Genomic DNA, 19,588 nt, shown 5'->3' with positions numbered 1-19,588 from the left:
GTGGAAATAAAAAGAGCGTGGTTGAGAGAGCAGAAGAGGGTGTTTTGAAATGGTTTGGTCACATGGAGAGAATGAGTGAGGAAAGATTGACCAAGAGGATATATGTGTCGGAGGTGGAGGGAACGAGGAGAAGAGGGAGACCAAATTGGAGGTGGAAAGATGGAGTGAAAAAGATTTTGTGTGATCGGGGCCTGAACATGCAGGACGGGTGAAAGGAGGGCAAAGAATAGAGTGAATTGGAGCGATGTGGTATACCGGGGTTGACGTGCTGTCAGTGGATTGAATCAAGGCATGTGTATGGGGGTGGGTTGGGCCATTTCTTTCGTCTGTTTCCTTGCACTACCTCGCAAACGCAGGAGACAGCGACAAAGCAAAAAAAAAAAAAAAAAATTCATATTCAGCAATGATACTTAGTGCACCTACTTGTTGTTTGGAATTTAACAGGTGTGATGACGGAGAGGGAGGTTTCAGTCAATGTGTTATTCTTCGCTGGAGCTCGTGATCTTGCAGGTGTGGATTGCTCAGCCTTAACACTGACTGCAATTACAACACCAGAACAGCTGTTAGCTCAGGTTGTGCGTTCCTTTGGAGAGATTGCCAAGATCAGAGACAACGTAATTATTTCTCTCAACCAAGAATATTGTGAGCCAGGCCAAGGGTTGGTGCTCTCTCCTGGAGACGAGGTAGCTATCATCCCACCCATCAGTGGAGGTATGTTGTAGTGCTTCTGTACAGTTATTAACTGTGTATATTTCCAGTTACTCAGCAAGGCAGTTAGTAATAGATATGATCAAGAAGCTGTAAGACTTAGCTGATATTTTACAGAATAGCATGTTCAGTATCTTTATAAATAGTATTTTTCAGAATAATCTCCCTCTGATATTCTGTAAGTGTCCCAGTGTTTTTGCCAGTTTTGGAAGCAATGCTGTAAGTCCTCAGCTGTGAACTGATCAAGTTCTGCTTTCACATTAATATGGATGGTTGGATTGTCATCCAATTTTCTATCTTTTGGCTTCATTTTGACTTTTGGGAACAGAAAAAAATCACATGGGGTGAGGTCAGGTAATATGGAGGATGTGGCTTAACAGAAAAGTATGTTTTAGCCAAAATTTCTTGAATGGAGATGGCAGTGTGTGGAGCATTGTCACAAATACAGAAACTATTGACCATTTTCAGACAGCTGGTGGTGATATCTTTGACTTTATTCCTCACTTGAATCAGACGCTCTTTATAAAAGGCCTAGTTTACTATCTCACCACTCTGTACAAATTCATATTGAACATTACCCGAAAGGTTGTAGTCTTATAACTTTCTGATAACATCTCGTACAAGTATGGCAGTATCTTAGTTATTTTGAAAAAAAATTCCCTATTTGATTGCCGTTTTCTGTGTTAGCAAGGTAATGCCAGGAACATATGAAGAAAGGCCATATCTACTCAAATTCATTCTCTAGCTGTCATATGTAATGGAATGAAACCACAGCTTCCTGTCCACAACCATGCCCCTCAGAAATTTCCATGGTTTACTCCAGATGCTTCACATACTCTAGTTCATCCATTGACAGCATGTTGACCCCCAGTATCATAGAAATAACAAAAGTTCACATACATTGTATGCATACAACAAAGATTTTTTTTTGTATACATAAGCAGTGTTATGTCTTAAAAAATACAAACATAACACAGGTTCTACATATATTGTATGAATACTATGAAGATACCGGATTTTTGTTGTATACATACATGTGAACATGTGTTATGTCTGTATTTTATCTTTAGTTAAAAGAGTGTATCATGTGTTGACTTGGTCCACTGCTGAAGCAGTGGCGGAGAAGGGTGTTGAAGACACGATTTTTCTTTCCTTCTGTTGAGTGTGTTTTCTCACTGTACTCGCATATCAAGTGGTTGGCCGGGGTTGATGGTAAATAACACGAATATATATATAATAATATTATACCTTCCATATAATATCATATAGTAATATTATACCAATCAGTGTTGGTAAGTGTAGGGAGGACATTGAAGGATTTGATTTTTTCTTTATCATGAAATTAATTTCACACTCTACCCATGTCATCTACAGGCATATTATTAGTAGTGAATAACATGAATCTCTCTAGAAATATTACACATCACACTATACTACAAGTAGGTGTGAGGACAGCAAGTGTTGGTATGTGTGGGAAGGATATTGGAGATACTGATTCTTTGGAAGTAATCTTGCTCTCTATCTATCAGTTGTTACCAAAGCCCTCCCATCATCCAAGGATTACATATATAGAAAATGTCACATGTTGCATAATTTCTTCCACTACCAAGAAGTTAGCGAGAATATCTCCAATGCAGGCAGCCCTCCTTCTTGCTCAGTCTCCCGAAAATTACTCTCTTAGTCACTTATTTCTGTAAATATCTGTTTTTTCCTCTTAACTTTCCTTGCAGACTGACACAGATAATAAGCATCATCTCAACTGACATAAGGCATCCAACAGTCTATGTATTTTCCATGGAATCTCTGTGAATTCATGACCTGCAGGTCGATGGCATGCATTTAGCAATGGAAGAGACCTCTATAGGCTACTAATGATATGATAAGGCAGCTGGATATTGACACAAAGAAGGGAAAAGTTTCCTAAGAAATAATCAGTTGATGTTTTCCCCCCCCTGTGAAATTTAATTCCAACACTTACAAAGTAATTTTGTTGGGGGTAAGGTTCAAAAACCCCTCTTAACAAGTCCCTGTTTGCAGACTAAAGGTAACAATATGAAATTGAAGCCATTCCATGAAAACAAAGTTGTAAATCAGCCATATATTGTGCATGCATATTGCTCTGCAAGCTTACATTTTTATTGCTCTTGCTAACAGCACCATAATCTTTGTATACCATATGAACTGTTTGTAGCACAAAGTGTATTAAAGACAATGAAATCTTTTAGAATTGCTAGAAATAATTACTGCAGATAAATGTTTTCAGTATTGAATTACAGTAGAAAAGCAGTTTACTTAGATTTGGCTGTTTGTTATGCCACACAAGTGATGGTGATACAGCATACGTATAATGTTTTACATTATGTTTGAAAACTGAAGGACTTGTAATGGTATGTTGTGTACTTAACTTCTGTCAGTGAATGTTATCACATGATTCCAAACTAGGCTGATTTAGACAAAGGACAAGTGGTTTCTCGGGATCAAGTTAGACTGTCTGACTTTCAGTGTTCCTGAATAAGTTTGTCCCAGGTTAGGGTTAATATTATCAAGATCTTCCATCAAGTTGATTAGTGAAATGAACATTTTCAAAGCATTCGTCAAATTCTCAAACTATGTCCTCCATTTTTGTTCACCTCCAATGCTGAGTTCTTACATCGATGCACTTTGCTGACGATTTATATTTTCTTTAGTTTCTGATTTCCTACTCTTTGCTTCTGTATGTTATACCAAAACAGATATATCTCTATAGAAGCTCTTCATGCATTTTCTTTCTCAATATCTTTTGGCATATGCCTACAGCATTGTATTTTCTTTTATATTCTCTTTTTATCTGCATTCTAACTCTCTTGCTTTCATCATCTGAAGGGCTGTACACTTCTCATTTGACTACACTTTCTCCTTTTTATTCTTATGGTTCTCATTCCATGCTTCACCTGCTGCACTCAGCTCAACATTACAAGACTTCTTGATCTCTCATTTGATCTTTCAATGTCTTGTCCCATGGAGTTACAAATGTTTTCTTCGTGTATTTAATATATCTTCTGTTGTGAATTTTAGTTTTGTTTCATTGCATCATTACAAGATAGTTAAGTATGCCTTAACATTTCATGTTATTTTATTACCTTGTGTGATAATTTTTCTATGTAATCATTCTAATGTGGCTTTGTGTTCATTCAACCTTGATCTTTGTTAAGAGCAATATGAGTATGACATTCCCCAGTGTATTAGTTTGCATTTAACACACAGTTGTGCATTCTTTTTCCCCCTGGTCCATAATTCAGAACTCAGAAGAATTCACAAATTTGATATCAGTGACCCTCCTTGGAAGATATTTTGTTGCACTTTCATGCCCTTTATCAACATATGTTCCTGCTGTATATCAGTCACATATGTATTGTATTGAAGTGCATGAAATGCAAGTAAAATTTAACCCTTGCCCTGTGGGATGCCAAATTGCTGGTCTGCTGTGCAGCCTTTGATGTGCCAGTAGACTGTCAAAGATTTTGGTGGCAGTTTCACATTTCCAGCTAATGTAAGACTCCATATCTTATTCATGAATGTTATATATAACATAACAACACAGCTGGAAAAAAATTTCACACATTAAAGTTACCCATAAATTACACCATGAGTGCAGGAAGCCAGATTTATATGGCAACTGCTGTATTGTAGACAGTTGTATAATAAAATAACTAGTTTTCCTTGTATTTGTGTTTAAACTTTGATGGAAATAAAGTTATCTCTACACTTAAATATGTAAATAATGAGTATAGTGTAAAAGAAATATGTACATATATAAGAATTATATGCATTAGATGTGTCGTAGAAGGCGACTAAAAGGGGAGGGAGCGGGGGGATGGAAATCCTCACCTCTTTTTTTTTTTTTTTTAATTTTCCAAAAGAAGGAACAGAGAAGGGGGCCAGGTGAGGATGTTCCCTCAGAGGCCCAGTCCTCTGTTCTTAACGCTACCTTGCTGATGCGGGAAGTGGTGAATAGTTTGAAAAAAAAAAAAGAATGTGTAAAATCAATGATGGAGAGAAAACTATGAAGTGTGAAATGTGTTTAAGTGTATGAAGATATAAATCACTTCACATACCCTTCATCATGATATACTTGCACAAACAGAGCATCCATGCTGCTAGCTAAAGCCCTCCCCTATCAACTCAATACACTCCTATACTAATATTGAGGAAAGTATACTACTTTTTTATGTATTTTCTTCTATAACATATGATTTAGGGATATTTTACAAGTTTTTTCACACTGGGTGATTGTCATCTCAGATGTATGCCAGTTTCATGGTTAAAGATATACTTCAGAAGCATTTTGAGACCTTAGGAGTAATAAGCATAGATGTGAGAAGAAATTTTTTGAAGTTTAGCTGATACTGCTAGCATGCATGATAGAATTATTGAACTGAGTTGCCATGTGGATGCTCTTAGTAAAACCTTTCTTTGTACTTTTTTTTTTTAAATCATTTGAATGTCTAAGGGAATTTTATCTGATGATTTGCATCTTATATTTCTATACTTCTTTAAAAGTTGTCATATAGGATACCAAGTAGTATTGGTCAGAGATGTAAGACAAATAGTAATAAAAAGTCAGGTCAGAGGTGTAAGACAAATAGTAATAAAAAGTCCTTGCAAAAATGTCTATCCTAATTGTTTTCTGCAGGTTAAATACCATGGACTACTTTAAGTTAACCCAGGATGCTTTGTCAGTGGAGGAAGTTACATCACTTATCACTGACCCCTCCTGTGGTGCTATAAGTCTCTTTGTTGGAACTACACGTGACAACTTCCAGGTACAGCAATTTTTTTGTAAGGTACTTTTTCATTAGTGTGCAGGCATATGAATTAATACAGAAAAGGAAGATGCTGTTTTAGATAGAGTACATCTGAATCAGGCATAACATTTGATGGCTTCTACACCGCAACCTGTCTTTAATTAAAAAAGATTTTTTTTTTTTTTTTGCTTTGTCGCTGTCTCCCGCGTTTGTGAGGTAGCGCAAGGAAACAGACGAAAGAAATGGCCCAACCCACCCCCATACACATGTATATACATACACGTCCACACACGCAAATATACATACCTACACAGCTTTCCATGGTTTACCCCAGACGCTTCACATGCCCTGATTCAATCCACTGACAGCACGTCAACCCCGGTATACCACATCGATCCAATTCACTCTATTCTTTGCCCTCCTTTCACCCTCCTGCATGTTCAGGCCCCGATCACACAAAATCTTTTTCACTCCATCTTTCCACCTCCAATTTGGTCTCCCACTTCTCCTCGTTCCCTCCACCTCCGACACATATATCCTCTTGGTCAATCTTTCCTCACTCATTCTCTCATGTGCCCAAACCATTTCAAAACACCCTCTTCTGCTCTCTCAACCACGCTCTTTTTATTTCCACACATCTCTCTTACCCTTACGTTACTTACTCGATCAAACCACCTCACACCACACATTGTCCTCAAACATCTCATTTCCAGCACATCCACCCTCCTGTGCACAACTCTATCCATAGCCCACGCCTCGCAACCATACAACATTGTTGGAACCACTATTCCTTCAAACATACCCATTTTTGCTTTCTGAGATAATGTTCTCGACTCCCACACATTCTTCAAGGCTCCCAGGATTTTCGCCCCCTCCCCCCACCCTATGATCTGCTTCTGCTTCCATGGTTCCATCCGCTGCCAGATCCACTCCCAGATATCTAAAACACTTTACTTCCTCCAGTTTTTCTCCATTCAAACTTACCTCCCAGTTGACTTGACCCTCAATCCTACTGTACCTATGTGCTGAAAAAGGACTGGTGATTGGGAATACCTGGTTTAAAAAGCGAGATATACGTAAGTATACGTATGTAAGTAGGAGAGATGGCCAGAGAGCGTTATTGGATTACGTGTTAATTGACAGGCGTGCGAAAGAGAGACTTTTGGATGTTAATGTGCTGAGAGATGCAACTGGAGGGATGTCTGATCATTATCTTGTGGAGGCTAAGGTGAAGATTTGTATGGGTTTTCAGAAAAGAAGAGTGAATGTTGGGGTGAAGAGGGTGGTGAGAGTAAGTGAGCTTGGGAAGGAGAAAAAGAGATATATCCATACTTATTGCTAGGGACATCCAGTCTTCTCACCGTGTAAAACATAAGATATCTGAAGAGTACAATATTATGTGAGAACCAAGCAACACCAGTAGAGAAGTGGATTATTAGGCAGTTTGATGAACATTGCAAGGAACTGAAGTGAAAATTTTTACATATTATTTGGAAAGGAAAGATAAAAATTGCATACAGAAATGAGTGATGTATTTGGAAAGTGCAAAAAAGTAGAATTTGTGAAGGCTAATGAATTGGATCATGTAACCAAGGAGATGCTGAAATTGGTGTAGGTGGTGCAGAGGATTGTTGTATTATGCACTAAAATGTAATAATATGACTAGAGGTACAGTCCTGTAGGAAGAGATGGATGAAGTGATAAGACCTATAAATAAAGGAAAAGGTTTAGAATATTATTGTGCAAGATTTTGTGGTATTAGCTTAATAAGGTGCAGAGGTTTGTTGTATTATGCACTAAAGCGTGATAATGTGAATGGAGGTACAGTTCATTAGGAATAGGTGGATGGAATGATAAGACATATAAATAACGGAAAAGGTTTGAAATATTATTGTATGAGATATAGTGGTATTAGTGTAATGGAGGTAGTGAGGTGTGCAATAGAATAGCAAAAAATAGAACTGCAAACTCAGGTTGTCAAGTAATTCTTATTTGCTATCTGCTGAATCACTTTATAAATTAGTGGGCTCTCCATTTTCTTGTTACTCTTTATCATGGATGAGTTTTCTTATGATAAGTTTTGAAAAGGTGGTATTGGTGCATGACCATGTATTAGGTGTAGTGAATGGGGGATGTAGCAACTTCTGTGATTGTCACTGATCACCAAATACTAGTGTGCTGTTTATTGTCTGTTTTCTGCACTATGCTGGAAGTGGTGGGGAGGAGGGCAGTTATAGGAGACAAATCAATTGCTGTTTTTATGTTACCCTACTCAGGTGGTAGAATTCAGATACTCTAGAGGTCATGGATGGGCATATTTGAAGATACAGGAGTCCTGATGGCGTTGCATGGATGCAAGTCATGGGCTTTAAATACAGGGGATATGAATAGTGCGGGAAAGTGAATAGTTGAGGACAGTATAAGGCATAAGGGGTGGGGATGTGTCATCTAAGAAATGACGGTAACAGAAAAAGGCATGAAAATAATAAACTGTAGGCTGACCGAGGGGTCTTGCCAGGGTGTGATGAAATGGTCTGAGGATTGGTAGACCAAGGAGGATACGCGAGGATAGAGCAAAGGAGACTTTGAGGTATGGGACATGAACGTTAAGGAGGACAAAGGAGACTTTGAGGTATGGGACATGAACATTAAGGAGGGCACACCAAATTGGAGGTGGAAAGATGGAGTGAAAAAGATTCTGAGGGATCAGGGCCTTAACATGCAGGAGGGTGAAAAGCGTGCAAGGAATAGAGTGAATTTGAATGATGTGGTATACTGGGGTGGACGTGCTGTCAATGGATTGAACCAGGGCATGTGAAGCGTCTGGGGTAAACAATGGAAAGTTTTGTGGGGGCCTGGATGTGGAAAGGGAGCTGTGGTTTTGGTGCATTATACATGACAGCTAGAGACTGTGTGTGAACAAATGTGGCCCTTGTTGTCTTTTCCTAGCTGCTACCTTGTGCACATGCAGGGGGAGGGGGTTGTCATTTCATGTGTGGGGGGAGGCTACGGGAATGAATAAGGGCAGGCTATGAATTATGTACATGTGTATATATGTATATGTCTGTGTGTGTATATATATGTATACGTTGAGATGTATAGATATGTATATGTGCGTGTGTGGATGTGTATGTATATACATGGGTATGTAGGTGGGTTGGGCCATTCTTTCGTCTGTTTCCTTGCGCTACCTCGCGAACGCGGGAGACAGCGACAAAGTATAATGAATAATATTTATTTATTTATTTATTTTGCTTGCTTTGTCACTGTCTCCCACATTAGCGAGGTAGTGCAAGGAAACAGACGAAAGAATGGCCCAACCACCCACATACACAGGTATATACATACACGTCCACACACGCAAATATACATACCTATACATCTCAACGTATACATATATATACACACACAGACATATACTTATATACACATGTACATAATTCATACTGTCTGCCTTTATTAATTCCCATCGCCACCACGCCACACATGAAATAACCACCCCCTCCCCCAAATGTGCACGAGGTAGCGCTAGGAAAAGACAACAAAGGCCACTTTCGTTCACACTCAGTCTCTAGCTGTCATGTAATAATGCACCGAAACCACAGCTCCCTTTCCACAACCAGGCCCCACAGAACTTTCCATGGTTTACACCAGATGCTTCACATGCCCTGGTTCAATCCATTGACAGCACGTCAACCCTGGTGTACCACATCGTTCCAATTCACTCTATTCTTTGCACATCTTTCACCCTCCTGCATGTTCAGGCCCTGATCACTAAAAATCTTTTTCACTCAATCTTTCCACCTCCTATTTGGTCTCCCACTTCTCGTTCTCTCCACCTCTGACACATATATCCTCTTGGTCAATCTTTCCTCACTCATTCTTTCCATGTGACCAAACCATTTTAAAACACCCTCTTCTGCTGTCTCTGCCACACTCTTTTTATTACCACACATCTCTCTTACCCTATTATTACTTACTCGATCAAACCACCTCACACCACATATTGTCCTCAAACATCTCATTTCCATCACATCCACCCTCCTCCGCACAATTCTATCCATAGCCCACGCCTCGCAACCATATAACATTGTTGGAACCACTATTCCTTCAAACATACCCATTTTTGCTTTCCGAGATAATGTTCTCGACTTCCACACAGTCTTCAGCGCTCCCAGAACTTTTGCCCCCTCCCCCACCCTATGATTCACTTCCGCACCATTGGTTCCATCCACTGCCAAATCCACTCCCAGATATTTAAAACACTTCACTTCCTCCAGTTTTTCTCCATTCAAACTTACCTCCCAATTGACTTGTCCCTCAACCCTACTGTACCTAAAAACCTTGCTCTTATTCACATTTACTCTCAGCTTTCTTCTTTCACACACTTTACCAAACTCAGTCACCAGCTTCTGCAGTTTCTCACACGAATCAGCCACCAGCGCTGTATCATCAGCGAACAACAACTGACTCACTTCCCAAGCTCTCTCATCCATAACAGACTGCATACTTGCCCCTCTTTCCAAAACTCTTGCATTTACCTCCCTAACAACCCCATCCATGAACAAATTAAACAACCATGGAGACATCATGCACCCCTGCCGCAAACCTACATTCAATGAGAACCAATCACTTTCCTCTCTTCCTACACATACACATGCCTTACATCCTCGATAAAAACTTTTCAATGCTTCTAACAACTTGCCTCCCACACCATATATTCTTAATACCTTCCACAGAGCATCTCTATCAACTCTATCATATGCCTTCTCCAGATCCATAAATGCTACATACAAATCCATTTGCTTTTCTAAGTATTTCTCACATACATTCTTCAAAGCAAACACCTGATCCACACATCCTCTACCACTTCTGAAACCACTCTGCTCTTCCCCAATCTGATGCTATGTACATGCCTTCACCCTCTCAATCAATACCCTCCCATATAATTTCCCAGGAATACTCAACAAACTTATACCTCTGTAATTTGAGCACTCACTTTTATCCCCTTTGCCTTTGTACAATGGCACTATGCAAGCATTCCGTCAATCCTCAGGCACCTCACCATGAGTCATACATACATTAAATAACCTTACCAACCAGTCAACAATACAGTCACCCCCTTTTTTAATAAATTCCACTGCAATACCATCCAAACCCACTGCCTTGCTGTCTTTCATCTTCCGCAAAGCTTTTAGTACCTCTTCCCTGTTTACCAAATCATTTTCCCTAACCCTCTCACTTTGCACATCACCTCGACCAAAACACCCTATATCTGCCACTCTATCATCAAACACATTTAACAGACCTTCAAAATACTCACTTCATCTCCTTCTCACATCACCACTACTTGTTATCACCTCCCCATTAGCCCCCTTCACTGAAGTTCCCATTTGTTCCCTTGTCTTAAGCACTTTATTTACCTCCTTCCAAAACATCTTTTTATTCTCCCTAAAATTTAATGATACTCTCTCACCCCAACTCTCATTTGCCCTCTTTTTCACCTCTTGAATAAATGAATATATAAATATAGAAAGGGTTGGATTGACAAAGTATAATGAATAAATAAATATATAAATATAGAAAGGGTTGGATTGATGTGTATGTGAGGGTCAGTTCGCTGTGAATAGGCTGAAATCAGTGCATATCAAGCATTGAGGGTAAGCCATGGAGTGATGTATTGATGATAGATCATGGGTGTGACTGATTATACATGGTAGCTAGAAAGTGGATGTATTCAAATGAGATGGTTGTTTATCTATTCCTAATGCTACCCTGCTAAGATGGGAACAGAAATCTTATGAAATATCTGTCTAAATGAGATTTCAAATTCAGCTTGCTTCCTTGCGGACAAAGTGAGTTATGGTGGCTTTGGAGAGAGGAGACTACCATTTTTCAAACATATTTTATCCCACTTCCCTAATGACAGTGCTTCAGATTTTCATAACTTTTATATATTTTCGTTGTATAATGTTGCAAGCAGCTAGGCACTTTGTACTATAGAGTTTGATTAGGCAGATAACAGTTTTTCTTATTCATTATTTTTCAGGGGAAAATTGTTGAGAGGCTTGAATATGAGGCATATAATGAGATGGCAGAGAAAGAGATGCATAAGCTTTGTAAACAAGCCAGAGAAAAATGGTCCTTGAAGCACATAGCATTGTATCACAGGCAAGTTGTTCAGTATTTGTTAAAAGAAAGTGAACTTAGTTGAAACATACAAGGCATTTTTATTTCTCCCCAGGATCTATCTGTCTTGCTAGCTGAAAGATCTTTTGATCTCCAGGGGTCAGAATCCTCCAACCCCAATCCTTCTGGTGGGGTTGATAACTTCCACCCTTTGTTAATAACCCAATCAACGATAGTGGCATAGCTCACTTGGGTCTGCCATCTGTCAGTCAGCAACCTGTGCTTTGCTGACTACTTATAATCTGGCCACCTCATTATTCTCATATCTCCAGAATGTGTAAAATATTCCTTTAGTGGCATTCTTTGGCTTTAGTGGCATTCTTTATTTCCTACATTTTCTGGATAAGTGTCTTTCTAAAATGCTTAGCATGTGGCTTACATATTATTTTGTGTATAACAATTTTTTTTTCGTACCTGTTTGCAGTTTCCCATATCAGTGAGTTAATGCTAGGAACAGATGAAAAACAGGCCTCATTACTCACATCCATTCTCTGGCTGTCATATGTAATGCACTAAAACCACAGTCTCCTATCCACAACCAGGCCTCATAGACGTTTCTGTGGTTTCCACCAGCTGTTTCACATGCCCTACTTTAGTCCACTGCCAGCTTGTCACCCACTCTATACCACATCACTCCAGTTCACTCTATCCAGAGCATGCCTTTCACCTGCCTGCCTGTTCAGGTCATAAGTACTCAAAATCTAATTCATTTCATCCTTTCATCTCCTTTTTTGTTGCCCCTTCACCTTGTCCCCTTGACTTCTGACATATATCCCCTTTTTCAACTTCCTTACTCATTCTGTATGTCGAAACCATTTCAACACACCCTCCTTAGCTCTCTCAACCATACTTTTCATATTAATGTATGTGTATTTAATTGTATCGAGTTTACTGAATGTTTTTTATTCACCATAATATGCATACTGTAGTGAAGTATTAGTTTTTAATAGAATCTTTAAACTCATTAATTTTTGTATGAGGTTGTGTATTTAGCCACAGAGTATTGATTTTGAACTTTTTAAATTTATTTATTTATTTTGCTTTGTCAATGTCTCCCGCGTTTGCGAGGTAGCGCAAGGAAACAGACGAAAGAAATGGCCCAACCCACCTCCATACACATGTATATACATACACGTCCACACACGCAAATATACATACCTATACATCTCAATGTACACATATATATACACACACAGACACATACATATATACCCATGGACACAATTCACACAGTCTGTCTTTATTCATTCCCATCGCCAACTCACCACACATGGAATACCATCCCCCTCCCCCCTCATGTGTGCGAGGTAGCGCTAGGAAAAGACAACAAAGGCCCCATTCGTTCACATTCAGTCTCTAGCTGTCATACAACAATGCCCGAAACCACAGCTCCCTTTCCACATCCAGGCCCCACACAACTTTCCATGGTTTACCCCAGACGCTTCACATGCCCTGATTCAATCCACTGACAGCACGTCAACCCCGGTATCCCACATCGATCCAATTCACTCTATTCCTCACCCGCCTTTCACCCTCCTGCATGTTCAGGCCCCGATCACACAAAATCTTTTTCACTCCATCTTTCCACCTCCAATTTGGTCTCCCACTTCTCCTCGTTCCCTTCACCTCCGACACATATATCCTCTTGGTCAATTTTCCTCACTCATTCTCTCCATGTGCCCAAACCATTTCAAAACACCCTCTTCTGCTCTCTCAACCACGCTCTTTTTATTTCCACACATCTCTCTTACCCTTACATTACTTACTCGATCAAACCACCTCACACCACACATTGTCCTCAAACATCTCATTTCCAGCACATCCACCCTTCTGCGCACAACTCTATCCATAGCCCACGCCTCGCAACCATACAACATTATTGGAACCACTATTCCTTCAAACATACCCGTTTTTGCTTTCCGAGATAATGTTCTCGACTTCCAAACATTCTTCAAGGCTCCAAGGATTTTCGCCCCCTCCCCCACCCCATGATTCACTTCCGCTTCCATGGTTCCATCCGCTGCCAGATCCACTCCCAGATATCTAAAACACTTTACTTCCTCCAGTTTTTCTCCATTATGGATTGTTTTTTCATATTTGTTAGCCATTTCCTGCACTAGCGAGGTTGTTGTGAATATGGTACAGGAATTAAGTGTCTCTCCTGGGGAATGGTACACTTCCTCCACTTCTCCCACACATGCAATCAAGTTACTTTCCTCATTTTCTTTTTCGTAGGTTTTTAGTGTTTAGGCTTCTTACAAGGTAAATACGCAGAGGTAGGGACTAGAATAGTTCTGGTACTCGTTCATTCCCACATATTGTCATATCAGAAATGGTCATCAGAAGCCTGCATCTGCTGCTGGTTCAACCGACTTTGAACGATGGTATGACAGGCAATTAGAACCCTCAGTTCAATCCTGGGGGAATTTTTTTCAAATGCATAGATACTACTTTCTCTGAATTAGTTGCGATGGGACCTTCTTGCGGGTGAAGATCACCTTCCAAGTTATGATGGGAGGGATGGATCCCTACTGGTCCACACTCTAGGTGTTCCATGAACAGTGAACCAGATAATGTTGGACATTATACCTTTGGCAGGGCCAAGCTCTCATACAAAGAAAAGTAAGTACATATACAGAAAAAAGGTTTTTCGAGGCAATTTTTCAGTTGGGTTTCTCTACCTTCCAGTATGAGCATTTTTCAGAGTTCTCAGTTTCTTTTGAAATATGAGCATGAGATTTTTGGGACAGAAAATGAGACAAAATATTTAAGTCCCTGCTTGTATATATGATTAAATACTAGTTGACTTTTATAAAATGTTGGGTTCACCTTAGAAATATTTTGTGCCTTTAAAGGTTTCAATACATTTAATATGCACAAAAAGTTAGGGTGTGAGCTGAACATAAGAAATTATTTATGGTTAGGTGGCCTAAAAAACCATGATTTAAACTAACATTTTTGATACTTTTTAACTTTCCTTTTCCTCTTGATGCACTCCTGTAGCATTTGGGAATACTATCATGAATATTCTTGAGTAGTTCCATGGAATAACTACCCCATAGCTGCTTGAGTGCCACCTCAAGCTTTGATACTAAAGATGTATCCATATCAGGTAGTCAGTGGGCCTCAGGTTATCGGATGAGTTTAGGTCAGGTCAGGCCTTTGCATTTCTAAATGAATCAAGTACATTTAAGTACATTTAAGTGCTTTTCCCAGTTCTGTGTTACATTTTTGGGTTTATGTATTTATTTATTTTGCTTTGTCGCTGTCTCCCGCATTAGCGAGGTAGTGCAAGGAAACAGACGAAAGAATGGCCCAACCCACCCACATACACATGTGTATACATACACGTCCACACACGCAAATATACATACCTATACATCTCAATGTACACATATATATACACACAGACATATACATATATACACATGTACATAATTCATACTCTCTGCCCTTATTTATTCCCACCGCCACCTCGCTACACATGGAATAACAACCCCCTCCCCCCTCATGTGTGCGAGGTAGCGCTAGGAGAAGACAACAAAGGCCCCATTCGTTCACACTAAGTCTCTAGCTGTCATGTATAATGCACCAAAACCACAGCTCCCTTTCCACATCCAGGCCCCACAGAACTTTCCATGGTTTACCCCAGATGCTTCACATGCCCTGGTTCAGTCCATTGACAGCACGTCCACCCCGGTATACCACATCGTTCCAATTCACTCTATTCCTTGCATGCCTTTCACCCTCCTGCATGTTCAGGCCCCGATCACTCAAAATCTTTTTCACTCCATCTTTCCACCTCCAATTTGGTCTCCCACTTCTCCTCGTTCCCTCCACCTCTGACACATATATCCTCTTGGTCAATCTTTCCTCATCACTCATTCTCTCCATGTGATCAAACCATTTCAAAACACCCTCTTCTGCTCTCTCAACCACACTCTTTTTATTACCACACATCTCTCTTACCCTATTATTACTTACTCGATCAAACCACCTCACACCACATATTGTCCTCAAACATCTCATTTCCAGCACATCCACCCTCCTGCGCACAACTCTATCCATAGCCCACGCCTTGCAGCCATACAACATTGTTGGAACCATACTCATTTTTGCTTTCCAAGATAATGTTCTCGACTTCCAAACATTCTTCAAGGCTCCCAGAATTTTCGCCCCCTCCCCCACCCTATGATTCACTTCCGCTTCCATGGTTCCATCCACTGCCAGATCCACTCCCAGATATCTAAAACACTTTACTTCCTCCAGTTTTTCTCCATTCAAAGTTACCTTCCAATTGACTTGACCCTCAGCCCTACTGTACCTAATAACCTTGCTCTTATTCACATTTACTCTTAACTTTCTTCTTTCACACACTTTACCAAACTCAGTCACCAGCTTCTGCAGTTTCTCACATGAATCAGCCACCAGCGCTGTATCATCAGCGAACAACAACTGACTCACTTCCCAAGCTCTCTCATCCACAACAGACTGCATACTTGCCCCTCTTTCCAAAACTCTTGCATTCACCTCCCTAACAACCCCATCCATAAACAAATTCAACAACCATGGAGATAACACACACCCCTGCCGCAAACCTACATTCACTGAGAACCAATCACTTTCCTCTCTTCCTACACGTACACATGCCTTACATCCTCGATAAAAACTTTTCACTGCTTCTAACAACTTGCCTCCCACACCATATATTCTTAATACCTTCCACAGAGCATCTCTATCAACTCTATCATATGCCTTCTCCAGATCCATAAATGCTACATACAAATCCATTTGCTTTTCTAAGTATTTCTCACATACATTCTTCAAAGCAGACGAAAGAAATGGCCCAACCTCCCCCCATACACATGTATATACATACGTCCACACACGCAAATATACATACCTACACAGCTTTCCATGGTTTACCCCAGACGCTTCACATGCCTTGATTCAATCCACTGACAGCACGTCAACCCCGGTATACCACATCGCTCCAATTCACTCTATTCCTTGCCCTCCTTTCACCCTCCTGCATGTTCAGGCCCCGATCACACAAAATCTTTTTCACTCCATCTTTCCACCTCCAATTTGGTCTCCCTCATCTCCTCGTTCCCTCCACCTCCGACACATATATCCTCTTGGTCAATCTTTCCTCACTCATTCTCTCCATGTGCCCAAACCACTTCAAAACACCCTCTTCTGCTCTCTCAACCACGCTCATTTTATTTCCACACATCTCTCTTACCCTTACGTTACTCACTCGATCAAACCACCTCACACCACACATTGTCCTCAAACATCTCATTTCCAGCACATCCATCCTCCTGCGCACAACTCTATCCATAGTCCCACGCCTCGCAACCATACAACATTGTTGGAACCACTATTCCTTCAAACATACCCATTTTTGCTTTCCGAGATAATGTTCTCGACTTCCACACATTCTTCAAGGCCCCCAGAATTTTCGCCTCCTCCCCCACCCTATGATCCACTTCCGCTTCCATGGTTCCATCCGCTGCCAGATCCACTCCCAGATATCTAAAACACTTCACTTCCTCCAGTTTTTCTCCATTCAAACTCACCTCCCAATTGACTTGACCCTCAACCCTACTGTACCTAATAACCTTGCTCTTATTCACATTTACTCTTAACTTTCCTCTTCCACACACTTTACCAAACTCAGTCACCAGCTTCTGCAGTTTCTCACATGAATCAGCCACCAGCGCTGTATCATCAGCGAACAACAACTGACTCACTTCCCAAGCTCTCTCATAACAAACTTATACCTCTGTAATTTGAGCACTCACTCTTATCCCCTTTGCCTTTGTACAATGGCACTATGCAAGTATTCCGCCAATCCTCAGGCACCTCACCATGAATTATACATACATTAAATAACCTTACCAACCAGTCAACAATACAGTCACCTCCTTTTTTAATAAATTCCACTGCAATACCATCCAAACCTGCTGCCTTGCCGGCTTTCATCTTCCGCAAAGTCTTTACTACCTCTTCTCTGTTTGCCAAATCATTTTCCCTAACCCTCTCACTTTGCAGACCACCTTGACCAAAACACCCTATATCTGCCACTCTATTATCAAACACATTCAACAAACCTTCAAAATACTCGCTCCATCTCCTTCTCACATCACCACTACTTGTTATCACCTCCCCATTAGCCCCCTTCACTGAAGTTCCCATTTGCTCCCTTGTCTTACGCACTTTATTTACCCCCTAAAACATCTGTTTATTCTCCCTAGAATTTAATGATACTCTCTCACCCCAACTCTCATTTGCCCTCTTTTTCACTTCTTGCACCTTTCTCTTGACCTCCTACATTTTTGGGTAAGAATATGAAATCATCAATGACACAGCAAATGAAAAAGCCCCAGACCATAAGAGAAGAAGGATGTTTTCAGTCTGTTCTGTGTCCTGAGGCAAGTGCAGGTCTGAGTGGGGTGGCCTGTAAATCCTCTTTCTGGTGTTTCTAGTCACAGCAAATATTAACTCATCACTCCTAAACATGGTTCTCCATGTTTCTAGGTCCCAAATTCTGTATTTCTTGCAAAATTTCTTGTTTATCTTTCTGAGTGGCAGTCACTAGACGTTTATGTTTGGCACGAAAACTACAAAATCCCAAGTCATTATGAATAACTTTTGAACACTCTTTAATAAGATATGTTCAAGCAAGTTAGGGTTCTTTTGCTTGATTCTATGCACCGTTAGAGATGGCCAGGCCTGAGCTTTTCCTGCAATCTCTTTGCATGTCTTAGATATTAATCTTGGCCTTCCAGACTGGGGAAGAGGAGTTGGCAAAACTGACTCCTCGCAATTTCAGAAACTGCTTCATTAACCTTTGGACACTTTGCTAGCACACTTCTATATGCTCAGTGATATATTTCAAATTATGCTATGCTTTATATAAAACTGTCACTACTGCAATGTCCTCCTTTGTTGTAACTCCTAGGCATAATGGGATATCACAAGAGCTTGATAATTGTGGACAAATATCGAAAGTAAACACCCAAGTAGACAAACAAAGTAAACTATGAGCCTTATGGTTGCTCAACAAACTGATGGTTATGATGCACTATCACATTGTTGACAAATGTACAAATAGTGCAGTTAATGCATGAGTTAACATATTACAATTACCTAGGTCTCTCTAAAAGACATGAAATGATTTCCACAATACGTTAAGTCAATGGCCGTCTTACGCCTTACCTTTTGGTGCACAGTACACATACTTGAGAGCTTCCAAGAGGACTCTACTGCCATACCAGTAAAGTGGTAGGCATCAGCACTACTTGTATAAGATAGCGCTCGGTTATGATATCATGGATATAGACACAGGATGAGATCAGTTCGCATCCATATCATCGTAAGGGTATAGAGATAAACCAGTATTTCTATGTTACTGTGTCCATGTCCTGACTAATCCTGTTGATGATATGCGAAGGTACAAATGGAAAGGGTTTATCAAATGGTTTTTGATCCCAGTTTGCGTCCCATGTTCATGCATAACATGCTTCGCAGATGCACGTGGGAGGAGGTTGAGCCTCTGCCTGAGAAGAACTGCTAGTTCTTCTTTGAGAACTTCAGTTTTTTCTTTGATCCTCCACTGGAATAGAGTTTCTTGTTTTTTTTCTTTGAGCCTCCACTGGAGAAGAGCTTCTTTTTTTTTTGAGCCTCTACTTGAGAGAGACTGGTGTTGCTTTGTTTCTTCTGTCTTTCTCATTGTGTATGAGTAGAGAGTGTAAGGTATGTAGGAGATAGAGTGAACTGGGGTGATGTAGTACACAAGAGGGAAATGTGCTGACAGTGGGCTGAACCAGGGCATATGAAGAGGTTAGGAAAAACCATGGAAAGGTCTGTTAGACCTGGTTGTGGATATGGGGCTCTGGTTT

The 19,588-nt window shown here is 40.3% G+C and overlaps 2 protein-coding genes across 3 annotated transcripts in view; one reads left to right on the top strand and one right to left on the bottom strand.

Moving 5' to 3' along the window:
- The window catches only part of RpL27 (ribosomal protein L27), a 144,145-nt gene that overhangs the window by 27,302 nt on the left and 97,255 nt on the right, over positions 1–19,588 (bottom strand). The window lies entirely within an intron of this gene.
- Mocs2B (Molybdenum cofactor synthesis 2B) overlaps positions 576–19,588 on the top strand; it is a 101,765-nt gene continuing 82,752 nt past the window's right edge. For both annotated transcript variants that reach the window (XM_071686016.1, XM_071686015.1), the window contains exons 1-3: positions 576–711; positions 5,381–5,510; positions 11,542–11,663. In XM_071686016.1, coding sequence (XP_071542117.1) covers positions 5,391–5,510; positions 11,542–11,663 — 242 coding nt within the window. In that variant the 5' untranslated portion in view covers positions 576–711; positions 5,381–5,390. The remainder of the gene's footprint in view (positions 712–5,380; positions 5,511–11,541; positions 11,664–19,588) is intronic.

This window comes from Panulirus ornatus, chromosome 41, assembly GCF_036320965.1.
Source record: "Panulirus ornatus isolate Po-2019 chromosome 41, ASM3632096v1, whole genome shotgun sequence".
Lineage (NCBI taxonomy): Eukaryota > Metazoa > Arthropoda > Malacostraca > Decapoda > Palinuridae > Panulirus > Panulirus ornatus.
The sequence above is the reverse complement of the archived record's forward strand: the minus strand, read 5'-3'. Positions and strand labels throughout refer to the sequence as shown.